This window comes from Coregonus clupeaformis, unplaced genomic scaffold (genome assembly GCF_020615455.1).
Source record: "Coregonus clupeaformis isolate EN_2021a unplaced genomic scaffold, ASM2061545v1 scaf0623, whole genome shotgun sequence".
Taxonomy (NCBI): Eukaryota; Metazoa; Chordata; class Actinopteri; order Salmoniformes; family Salmonidae; genus Coregonus; species Coregonus clupeaformis.
Genome location: NW_025534078.1, coordinates 232568 through 245443, shown reverse-complemented (window position 1 = coordinate 245443; position 12876 = coordinate 232568). Strand labels below are relative to the sequence as shown.

The 12876-nt window shown below is 46.3% G+C and overlaps 2 protein-coding genes across 2 annotated transcripts in view; both read right to left on the bottom strand.

Moving 5' to 3' along the window:
• Positions 1-4343, bottom strand: part of LOC121560099 (protocadherin-23-like) — a 22528-nt gene extending 18185 nt beyond the window's left edge. Inside the window, exons 1-2 of the mRNA XM_045216153.1 lie at positions 4307-4343; positions 183-317 (exon numbers count right to left, since the gene is read on the bottom strand). The gene's annotated coding sequence lies outside the window, so the exon portion shown is untranslated. The remainder of the gene's footprint in view (positions 1-182; positions 318-4306) is intronic.
• The window catches only part of LOC123485239 (protocadherin-23-like), a 26221-nt gene continuing 17659 nt past the window's right edge, over positions 4315-12876 (bottom strand). Inside the window, 6 exon segments of the mRNA XM_045216155.1 lie at positions 4315-4547; positions 5308-6178; positions 6487-6644; positions 6977-7076; positions 7523-7713; positions 9740-10807. Coding sequence (XP_045072090.1) covers positions 4315-4547; positions 5308-6178; positions 6487-6644; positions 6977-7076; positions 7523-7713; positions 9740-10807 — 2621 coding nt within the window.

Here is a 12876-nt window from a genome sequence, read left to right as displayed (position 1 = left end):
CCAAAGACTCAAGGAACCAACCACAAGCAAGTGCACACAAATAAAAAAACACAATCATATTCTCAAGATTGACTCAATGCCTCCATTTACAAACAAGTACAAAGGACATCACTGCTACCTGAAATGAAAGTGACAGACTGCACCTTTAACGGTAATGAGTTGCTGTGTGTAATGTGTATAACCTCTGAGGGTGAACTGCTGGTACAGCTCCCTGTCCAGTTGGGAGGTGGTGCTGATCTCTCCAGAGTGGGGGTCGATGGAGAAAAAGTCGTAGCCCGGTCCGGGCAACAGGCTATACCACACCGCAGCATTCTCTTCTGTTGTAGATAGATAGATGGACAGTTAGTTACAGGTAGAGAGTACTGTTCACATCCAGCCGATATCAGATGCATGGTACACAAAATAACATAATTTTTTTCAAATACTTTGAGTGTTTGCTTGAGCCTGCCTGGAGTGCCAGATAGGCAGGGTTTGGACTTTTAGTTCCATTGTGCCACGCAAGCTCAATCAAGCAGAAATTAAGTATTTTAAAGAAAACAATATTATTTGAACTTTGGTCCGACACACACACACGAAAACAGTACCAAGGTTGAGGGCATGTAGCCATGGCACCATCCGTCCAGCTCATGGTCTGAATCAAAGGCATTCAAAACAAGGACCATGTAATAAATAGGACATTGTTCAATAAATGGCAGGTATGCACATAAAAACTATCCATTTCAATATTAACAGCCCTTGCTACAGCTAGTCTAGCGCTCCAGCCTCCAACATTTCCCACCAAAACTCACTCATGCTTTCCATCAAAACCAATGAACTTATTTTTTCTTCTCGTAATATGATTGATGATAACCCAGCAAATTCCACATGGCTCCTTTTAGACATCTTGGGCCGTGACCGAAATGGCATCCTTTTCCCTTTATAGTGTACTACTTTTGACCAGACCAAAAGTACGGAATAGGATGCCATTTCAGGTCAAAATAAGTGCACTACACCATATAGGGAATAGGGTGCCATTTGGGACACACCCTTGAAGTTTAAGGGCGCATTAATAAAAATTCCACTCCGACGTCGCCGTTTAGCATCTCGTTGTGTCAGCCCACGTACGCGTCCCAAATGGCAGGGAATAAGGTGCCATTTGGGGCACAGACCATGTTTAGGGGCCTGTCTGGAGAGAAAGTGGTGTTTGGGACAGGGGCCTTATCTGATTCTCAGATTGAAACCATTGCTAACGGGGGTAAATCACCTTGAGATATGAGGAAAGAAAGAAAGAAAAAAAAAGAAGGAAAAGATTTGGCTAACCTTTACATGAGCCCCACCAAGTGCCGCAGTCTGATTGAATGCTAGTGGATCACACACACACACACACACACCTTGAAATCTGCCCCCCCCCCCCCCCCGCCCCCCACCCACCCCCAACATCACTCACTCCCCCGCTCGTCTCAGGCACAAAACGGATGAAAACGCTCCGAAACGGAGTGAAAACAGGTAGGTACCATCTGAACGTGTCCAATAGGAAACACTTCGCAAATCGTTTTGCTACAGTGTGCCCTACTGAACACAACCCAGGTTGGTGGTTTCGAGGAAAAACAGGGAGAGGTGGCAGTAGGGAAAGTGCTGCTAGTAGAGTACTAAACAGACACACAGATTGATGTCCCTGACCTAGTCATAGCCCCCCCACCCCTCTCACCCCCGACAGACAGAGGTCAAGTGGTAGAGCAGCCCCATCAGGCACCAGCCAGCGCAGGTCTCCGCATGTGGTTCACATCACCACACACTTTCACGGGAGAAATCTAACTCAACCACTAATTGTCAGGGGTGACTGTGGGGTATATTCTCTTCCCTGTCTTGTGGGCCTGGTGATAGCTCCAGCAACTATGGAGGATACATAACCAGCAACTATGGAGGATACATAACCAGGCCAGCTTGGCTCAGTATTGCGAAAAGGTTATGAATGACCTAGTATGCTGAACATACAGTTGGCATGGGACTTCTCAAAAACACGAGCTGGACAGAACAATTCACAAACAACCCACAATGAATTAAAGCGCTACTATGACTAATTCCGATTTTTTTTGTATAAAAAAAATAAAATAAAAGTTTTTCCTTGTGGGAACAGATATTGAAAAACATCACATTTCTGCCAAACTATAAATTGTACTATAAAGTGAAGGGTATTATTATGGGAGAAAAACAAGAAAAAATCTGTCAAGCAAAATGTCAGTGAAAGATTGACAACTTGGGGAGGGGGAAGAAAAAAGGAAATGTGAAATATGTAAACATGTATAATTTTGTATTTTCCACCAATAAAAAAAGTATTTATTTCATTACCAAAAAATGTAAGAAGTACTGAACAACCAGTCTCTCCCTCTCCTCACAATTTCTTCACACCGAAGTGAGAGACAAAGACCAACAATTGGTGCAACAAAAACAACCTTCCTGCCATGTCAGTCAAAAAGAAAACGCTAATGAAAATCAAATAACACAATTCATTGTGGGAGAGATGGAGAGAGAGCGGCCATCGAGGCACGCCACAGATTCAGGCGACTCCGAAGAGAGGTGATTGGAGGAGACAGATGAAAACTCAAGGCCTATTAGCACAGATGGTTGGGATTATGGACTCATGGTCGGTGGGACCTTTCACATCTCCTGGAGGGGGGGGGAGGGTTTCTGTCTGCTTGCTTTTTTTGGACACTGTTCTCACCCCCAAGAATGTCTCACGCACACATACACCCACATAGACGCGCGCGGAGACACAGACATACACTCAGGCACACACACCTCCTTGGGTTTTTAAAACGAGAACACCAACCCCTCCCTCGCTTCACCTTCTTCCTCAACTTTCAATATTTGGGAGAGAAATGAAGAAAAGCGATTTGGGGGCCGGCGGGCTACGGAGGACCGAAGTGTTAAAATAAACAGGGCCAACGTGTGGATGTGCAAAATTGATTAAGTTGGGGCGTGAGTGTAATTCGGTGCGATGTAAGCTTGAACTAGCCTGCGCAGAGAGAAAACAAACAGTAGAAGACGAGATCAGGGGAGCACTGCGGCGCTCCCTTCCTTTCAATCAAACCCAAAGGATGCGTCCCAAATAGCACCATGTTCCCTATATAGTGGACTACTTTTGACCTGGGCCCATAGGAAATATATGTAGGGAATAGGGTGCCATGGGCCCATAAGGCTCTGGTCAAAGGTAGTGCACTATGTGGAGAATAGGGTGCCATATGGGACGCAGACATAATGGAATGGGACAAATGGAGAAGTAGAAATTCTTGACCTGTCAGGCCTCTAGGGCTCTACTGAAAACTCACATATTGTCAGTTAATGGTGCCCCTGTCAGTGTGATATACTGGTGATTGACATGAACCACGTATGGACACGGGGGCAGAGGAAAAATGGGGTGGGAATGGTAGACTTGTGGCTTTTCAGGGAACAAGGTCACCCCATAGTTGCACCTGCTAAACTGTTATTTGAGATAGTAGAAAAGACACAGGAATCCCAAATGTTTCCATAAGCTATAGATATGTCATATCAAAAAGAATTCCCCTTAATATTCTACCATTGGACAGTGAACAGTTAGAGAGCAACATAAGAATCAAATGTGAGTATAAAAAGTGTCCCAAACCGCAAACCATAGCCAACTTGTTTATTTTACCAAATGCAATTTTATGGTCAGGATTTTGGGTTAGAAGGGATAATCAGCAGTGTTTCTTGACCACTATATTGCGGGACAGATCGGACTCAGCACAACCACAGTAAGATAGGGTCTCTCAAAGCAGAATTCATATGCTTATGCTGCCACCTAGAGGCTAAACTGTATTGTGACCACCGTGTACATCTAAACTGTGGATGGGTTTGTCTACAATGAGTGATGTGGGCTCAATGTTATCTAGAGTATTATTCTGCCCAAGGTTCTCTTTGTCCTGACCGCCCTGAGGTTGAGGGTTTGATCCCCGGTCGATTCATAAAAACGGGACCTGATGCCTCTGCGCTTGGCACTCTCGCAGTAAGGAGATGGATTGGGGGTAAGGGGGTAAGGCCCTGTGATCTCCAGGGGGGGTACTTTTACACCAAACTGCCTCATGCTACAGGAACAGGAGAGGCTCCTTCCCTATGGACCATTTTGGCTCGGACAAGGCTTACTTCTTACTTTGAGATGAGGCGCTAGCTAGTGCTCCAATAAATAATTGAAGCACTGCAAATGGAGAGGAAACTGTGCAACTTAATGTTTTTCTACTCTGTATTCTCCATCTGAACAATAAAACACAATTTGAAAAAAAAAAAGTACAGTATCCAGAGTGGTACGTACCGGAGTCCTTATCTGTGGCGGACACAGTGACCACGCTCTCCCCCAGGCTCTCTGTTCTCGGCAACGCTGGCTGTGTAGACGTCCTGCTGGAACAGGGGAGGCTGGTCGTTCACATCCCCCACCTCCAGCCTCAGGGTCTGGGTAGAGGAGAGGGAGGGGAGCCCCTGGTCCGAGGCCTGGATGGTCAGGGAGTGGGAGGTCTGGAGCTCGTAGTCCAGAGGGGATGCTAGGTACAGCAGACCTATGGGGGGAGAAGAGGAGAGTTGAGACTGGTGTACTGTGGCAGTGTTCCCATGCCATTGTATTGACAGGGCGGGCCCCTACCTGGCTCTGCTACCCCCCCCACCTAAAGAGATTCAGTGTGTCTGAAGGGATCAGTTTGAGCAAAGTAAGGCACAGAATCTAATCATGATCACATAATGAGTAGTTATGCAAAGTGATTTGTAGATCAGTGATTCATTTGACAATTTTGATGCCAGAGGATATGGATGTTTGCCTGGCTACCCAGACTCCTTGCTCCGGCCAAACGCTACGCCCAAGGACTTTCGTTTTATTCTTCGCAATGAGTCTGGATCTGAGTACCTCCCAGACCCTTCACCGAATGCAAACACATTCAGCGCCGTATGATTGGTCCAGACACCAATTTGGTTGGTTGGGCCAGAGCACACGTGGGTAAAGCGGCGGTTTGAAAATTCATCATTGGCTTTGATACTCTGATTGGTTAGAGACAATCCAATCGCTGAGGACTTTTTGTACAACGCCCCTTGTCACCACAAACAACTTCATTGATGGCAGTCTCAGACTAAAGTATGTAGCGAATGAAAGAGCAAGCGGAATAATTGTATTGTGAATCATCCGGCTACCTGGATGCTTTGCTTTGGGGGCCTTTGTGCTCCGCCTGGAAGTTAAACTATGGAAAGACCGTAGTGAGGTAAAGTACTCCTCATACATTTTACAGAATCATAATTTCGTCACTCATCAAAATACTACCAAGAGCATACCTGTTTTCTCCTCCAAAGTAAAGAACCCTTCCTTGTTCCCAGAGACAAGACAATAGGTGACCTGGCCGCTTTCACCCACATCATCATCCACGACCACCACACGATGCACCAGGCTCCCCACCTCCGTGTCCTCCATCACAAGGGCCGTGTCCTGGGAGACAAACGCCGGACGGTTGTCATTCACATCCAGCAGGAACACCTGAGCGGTCACAGTCGCGAACTTCCGGTCGGCCTCCCTCGCTGCCTGGTCGGTGGCAGTGACCATGAACGTGAAGCTCACGGTCCTCTCGCGGTCCAGGGGAGCGGTCGTGGTGAGGGTGCCGGTGAGCGGGTGGATGCAGAAAGGAAATGTTGCGGACGACAATGATGACCCTCCTGACATGCCCAGCTCAGGGTCAAAGGTCAATGAGTAACGCAGGCCGCTGTTGGCCAGGCTCCCGTCGCCATCTTTGGCGTTGAAGGCGAACACACGCGTTCCAACTTCTACGTCCTCCAGCAACCCAAACATGACCACCTCGCAGGGGAACCAGGGCACGTGGTCGTTCACGTCCTCCACCGCTATGCTCACAAATACTGTTACATTAGTCCCGGGTCCCGTGGCGTCCTCGCCATGTACAACCAGAAAGTAGAGTGATGTAGACTCGTAGTCCAGCGGCTGGTTGAGGTACAGGTCGCCGGACGAGCTGTCCAGGCCGAAGTGAAGGACCCCGTCGCCCTCGGCGATGGAGTAACGCAGCCTGCCATTGGTTGTTGGGGATGGGGAGAGGTGGACGGAGCCGATGACAGTGCCGGGTTTGGTGTCCTCCCTCACAGAGAAGTGTTGCATGCTTTGGGGGTGGGTGCCGCCGTGTTGATTCTCTGCAGCCTGAACCTAGAAATGGGTTGAATTCAACTTCAATTCAAACCATTACATTTCTAATTGCCAATGCAGACTCTAGTATTGCAAATCATGTTACAAATGCTACTAATTATTGAAATTACACTAGAATTCCAAACCATCTACAGTAATCATCAGTTGTCTCTATTACATATTATAAGATCATGTATCTTAATTGCATGCTACCCTAGATAAGAGCAACTGCTAAAGGTAAATGACAAACATGTAAAGGCATGTCATAGTAGTACTCAGTGAGAACTGGGCCAATATCAATCCCATTATGCAAAAGGAGGTCAGGGCACCTGGAGGTGAATGACGGCTGTCTCCTCTAGGGGGCCAGCTCCGTTGTCGGTGGCAACCACTGTCAGGGTGTATTGGGTTTTGGCGTTCTGGGTGAATAGCTCCGTGGTCCGTATGTCTCCACTCTGACTGTCTATCTCAAAGTGGCCCTGTTCCTCATCTGAGAGAGACACCGAAAGAAAAGGAGAGCGAGAGACAGAGAGGAAAACTACATGAAGTGAGAACAACACATCATACAGACATAGATAAAGATGATATGGTGCTCATCTTCATTATTTTGGATTGATGGGCATAGCTGGATCTACACAATGGCCTGGAATGAGGGCAACATAAGACCAACTTTTAGCTCTAAAACATGAACCCTAAAGATAAGATTTAGGTTAGTTCCTTAACTTTGATTTTGTGATGAACTGTCCCTTTAAGTCAAATGGTATCCGAGTAAGACCAATTCAAATATGTAAAACATTCTGTGTTAACATTTGAAAACATTACCTGTCGTCAGAGAAAACCTGACTGTTGCATTTTCTCCTGCATCGAGGTCTTTGGCAAACATGGTGGTCACCAATGAGCCTGTGGGGAGGCCTGCCCAAACCTAAAAGAACACCACAAGAGAATGAATGAACAAAACAAGTGCATTTTAACATTAAACCATGTTACTAAAAAGATGTACATGCTACTGCATGCATAATGAATTACATTCATAATAATGGGTCATACTAAAATACCATGTAGATACCGTACCGATGACATGCAGTCAGTCACATTGAATGTTTTGAGTTAGTTCCTGTGAAGTCACGTGTACTATGTAGTAATAGTAACTTATTTCTTTATCACATTTCAAAATTCTAATTTCCGTCAGTTTCTTATCTGCAGTTACCTTGTACAATAATAATAATATTATCACAGCCATTTATAGTCCAACAAAATCTTACATTCTAACTAATATTAAGTGTCAATACGTGTTTTAGCTCATGTGACGTGCTGACTGGTGAAAATGTGTGTGTGTGTGTGTGTGTGTGTCTCTCTCTCTCTCTCTACCTGGACGTTGAGCTCCTTGCCGGCGGCGGGCAGGTGGGTGAACTGGGGTGGGTTGTCGTTGATGTCGGTGACCAGGATGTGAACGGTGGCAGTGGCATTGAGGCGGGGCTGGCCCTGGTCCGTCACCATCACTTTCAGGGTGTGCCCAGCATGCTGCTCCCGGTCCAGAGACACCCAGTTGATTATCTCCCCTGGGAGAGAGGGATGGAGAAGAGAGCGAGAAAGCATTAGTGTTATAAATAATAATTTGGTGATGTGTTTTTTGCATATCCCAACTCCCCCCAGTCATGGCCAGGGTCTGCCATTATCAACGGCGATGCTGGAGCAATTTGGGTTAAGTCCCTTGCTCAACAGATTTTTCACCTGGTTGTCTTGGGGATTTGAACAAGCGACCTGTCGGTTCGTAGCCTAACGCTCTAACCACTAGGCTACCTGCCACACCATTAACATAGATAGGGTAGGTATTGGGTAAGGACATTTCTGAGTATTTGTAATCTTGTATGAGATTCTTAAAGCTGGATGACGCTGGGCCAATGGGTGTCCCGGTCATGGATCGAACTCGGGTCTGTAGTGACGCCTCAAGCACTGCGATGCAGTGCCTTAGACCGCTGCGCCACATGGGAGGCCCGTAACAGACTCATTTTGAGCCAGCTACTTTTTCCAAAGTCATAAACTATCTATTGAAAATGGTGTGCCTTCCTAGCGCAGCCCGAGTGCCATAGAAAAACACTGAGCACAGCTTTGCCACTGCCATGGTTTCACCATTACTTTACTGAAAACCATGCATCTCTACCTAGCCCAAACCGTTAGTGGGAAAACAATCTTATAATATATGCCATTTAGCAGATGCTTTTATAGAAAGCGACTTACAGTTATGAGTGCATACATGAAAGAAAGTTGATTAGAACAGGAGAGTGCATCTGAGGAAGTGTTTATCAAATATTTCCCTCAACATTTCTATGGTCGGATTTTGGCTTGGCTACTTTGAAGCAAGGTAAGAGATGCCTCATAATATGAAGTAAAACATCCAGGGTTCAAACCATTTCAAACAAGGAACAGGAAATTGATAGCGATGCTAACGATAGGCCTAACCGTCTTCTGGTAGATGGCGGCTTTCCCAAAAACCTTCTCAATTAAATGTTAACTAGCTACAAAGTAGCCTATGCCTACCTGACACGGAGGATATCCTGATTATTTGCATAAATCCAATGGGCATTTGCTTTGCAAACTCCATCTCATGCGTGTTTCAGAAACACCACTAACCAAACACTACTAGGTGCCTGCACACTTAAATTAAAGGGTTACTACACTCATAAATAAAACATTTCATTTTTTCCAGACCTCAAAAGTGGTGTCCTAATGTGGTGTGGACTTAGAAAAATTTAAAAAAGTTAGTTTGAGTGAAAATCTAAATAAATACAAAAATGACCCCTGTGAATTTCTGGCTCAGTTAACAACCCCATTTACAGTGCTTCAGAAAGTATTCACACCCCTTATCTAAGTAACTTCAAACGAAGTCATCAAGTTTGAAATGTTCACTCAGCATTCAAAGCATCCCGAATACATCCCTTACCTTGAATAAATCCAATAGGCCTAATACGATTTTTGTGGAACTGCATGAAATTTGCTTTAAAACTGGAGATTTCACCTTAAATATTATAATGCACTTTTAAAATCATTACCGCAACACAATACCACAATTCTGCATTTAGAGAGAGACATCTAAAACAGACTGCTCCATTAGACAGGTGCCTTTTAGACTAATCCATTACCGTGGATACAGGTAAATGTGGGTACATGTACGCTCATCATAGTCCTGAGAATTTAGCTGTGGATTTGGGGTGAAATCAAGGTATTAGTGGTCCAGAGGCCACCAAATTTGATTTCATACTAGACAGCCCGGACCGCCATGGCAGGCTACTCTTTCAATTTGGCTGGCTAATCCATATTCGACAGTTTAATGCCACTTCTCTCTCTCCTATCCTAATCTTAAATAGGGATATCTATGATCACCCTGCCCAGTTTGAAATGCTGTAAAAATGCATCCTTCCCTGCTCCATTCCTTGGAGAAATAAATCACAAATCTAACATTAATGGATTGGTGAAATCAAGGGTCCCACTTCATAGCTTTAACACATCCATCCATGTCAGATCAGGAATTACTTCAATGAAGGGATGAAAGCAAGTATGCACAAGTCTTTGGAAAGGGCCTCTTACCTGTTTTGGTGTTGATGCGGAAGTGTTTCCCGTCCGACAGCAGGATGTAGGACAGCTGCGCGTTTTTCCTGGAGTCTCGGTCGACTGCCTGCACCGTCCCCACCAGGCCCTGGGGCGAAGGCCCCTCTTGGACCGTGAAGAAGTAGGTCTGGCTGGTGAACACTGGTGCATTGTCATTCTCATCTAGGACGAGCACGATAACATTGGCTGTAGCGGTGGTGTTAGCTATAGCTAGTGTTGTTTCGTCTTTAACAGTGGCAAGGACTTTGAAGCGAAACATGGGCTCTGTTTCATAGTCAAGGTTTTGGGAGAGAAAGAGCCACCCACTCTCGGGGTGGATTCGGAGAGGCGGAGGGGGAAAGTCTGGGTCGGGCTCCAGGGAGTAGGAGAGGCCTTGATTGGGTTTGGACCCCTGTTGATGGCTGCTGCTTCCTCGGCTTCGATGTGCCCTCACCTGGATGACCCGGGTGTCTATTTGGGTGCCCTCGCCCATTTCCACCTGGTAGACTAGTGTCTCGAAGGCCAGGGTGTCTTCAGTGGCACTGCGCGCCACGTTGACTGTGAGCATCAGCGTGGCAGTGAGCGAAGGTTCGCCCATGTCCTTCGCCAGAATTTCAAAGGTGTACTTTGGTCGCGGGTCCCGAGAGAAGCTTTGGTTTAAGTACACTGTACCGAGGTCGGCATCCACATAAAATGGCATACTTCCCCTAGCACTACCACGTGACAGGAAATACCGCACCCTCCCATTTGTGCCGCTGTCTGCGTCGTGGGCATGGGCTATGAACAGAACCGTTCCGGGAGGCGTGTTTTGGGACAAGGCGACGGTGTCTGTCATTTTGGGGAAGACGGGCGCGTTGTCGTTGACGTCAGCGATGGTGACGTTGACCTGGGTGCTGCTGTAGATGGGCGAGGTGGTGCCCGCGTGGCACTGGAGCACCAGGAGGGCGTAGGGCTGGGACTCGTGGTCCAGCGGGCGGCTGGTGCTGATCAGGCCCGAACTGGAGTGGACAGAGAACAGACCGTGGGGGTCCCCCGACGAGATGCGGTACGACAACGAGTCCACCGAGTCTGGGATGACAAGAAAAACATTTATGGATGGATGGATATAAAACTAGGACCCACAATATCAGGTATTTTTGGCTGACCTGTATAATTGTTCCTATTTAGTCAATCAATGAACATAATTGATAGCTCATCGAGCAACCAATTCAACTTTCACAAAATGTGACCCCCCCCCGCTTGTTTTAACAGTAACTACACCCTAACAGCCAGGGGGAATAGTAAAGCTTCGAGGGGGGCTTAAGGGGGGAGGGGGGCTTTCCCTCCCCTCCCTCAAAGGAGACATTCTTGATGTTTCACAGTTTTAACTCCAGGGGGTTAATCTGTTAACCAACGAGACAACCTTAAATGACTGTCTACTGCTGAAGAAAGGCTTAGCCGTTTAGACACAATGAAAGGAGTGACATAGCTCTGGTCCAGGGCGTTAGTGCGGCGCTTGTTAACGCTGAGCCTTCAGTGTTAGCAAGCCACACTAACGCCTTGGACCAGAGCTAGGAGTGACACTGCTCTGAGTGGCCAGTAACGGGATAATCCAGGGAAATCTGAACGTGGGGAACTCTCCACAGTACATGAATCCCCAAAGGAATTCCTCCTGGAAAAAGTACAGGTCTTATTGAAAGCTAGTTCACTTGGATTATTGAAGATCAGGGCTCGTATTCATAAAGCATCTCAGAGTAGAATCAGTTTTACCTTTGAGATCATAATTAATAACATAACATGGACAGGGGGGAACTGATAGAACTCCTACTCAGAAGCTTTCTGAATATGGGCCGTTGTCAGCTACCCATGTACAGTTAAATGATAAGAGGTGACAAACACATCACGTGAGTAATCCACTAACAGACTTACACACCTGCTTTGCAGACAACTCAAAACAAGGTAGAACACAGTAAAGGGTTATAACAGAAACACATAAGCCCCACAACATTTCTACATTCAATATGATCAAAATATCCCTGTATTTATATTTTTAATAGCAAGGTGTTGTGAGCCATTGGTGGTGAGAAGTTAACAGGAGGCTAAAACAAATTCTCACAGAGATGTAGCCTACTACTATATACCTCGACACAATACTGAACATTGTGTCACAATCATTTGCCCATTCACCTATGGCCCTAGCAGGTGCTGAGGAGCACCAAAGCCTGCCAAATCCCCTTTGTGTGATCATCCAGGAGGGAGAGACTTACACCCCCCCAACTCCCCTGCCTCCCACCAGCCCTGGCAGGCGGCCTGCTCCACAGCCTTTTGCTCAGCACTCACCTAAGCGCTCCGGGGTGAAGTTTCCCCTAGATACAGATATATGATGAGCTTCCCCTCCCCCAATCCTAACCTTAACCATTAGTGGGGAAAATGCTAAACTGACCGAGATTAGCGTCTAAGAGCAACTTCACCCTACATCCACCTCAGCTGACAACTGCACTAAGCCTTGTCAGGAAGAAGAGGGACAGTTCAAAAAGGGAGTGACAGAAGTCTGTCACTTTAACGGACAAAACAAACAAGTCATGAATTACTTACACCTACTAGCGACTGTGCCACTTGACACTTTTCGCATCTGAAAGGATTGGATAGGTGTAAGCAACATGGTGGAACTGCACCTACTCTTCCAGTGGACAAGAAATAGCCATTACCATCTAGCTTACACTGATCCTATTCTTTCAGATCTATGAAATCTATGGGTAGGGATAGGGGCTGGTGTTTAGGTATTTGTCATACAACTAGTAACATCTACCTAACCCCCCCCCCCACGCTATCCAGCAGTACTACAGAATTTCCAAAGCCAAAATATAAGGACTCATTAGAAATCTACAGGTAACTGCAAAAATAATGGAAACACTTGAGCAAAATGGGGGTTATGTTATGGTGTGGGGTGCATTTGCCTGGCATGGTTTAGGTCCACTCAAACCTTTAGAGGGCAAGGGAAATGCCAGTAAATAAACAGCCATTCTGAGTAATCACCTTCAACCTATGGTGAATCATTTCTATCCTGATTGGAGTGGATGGCAATGCCCCAATCCACAGGACACAAGTGGTCGCTGAATGGTTTGATTAACATAAAAACTGATGTAAACCATATTCCA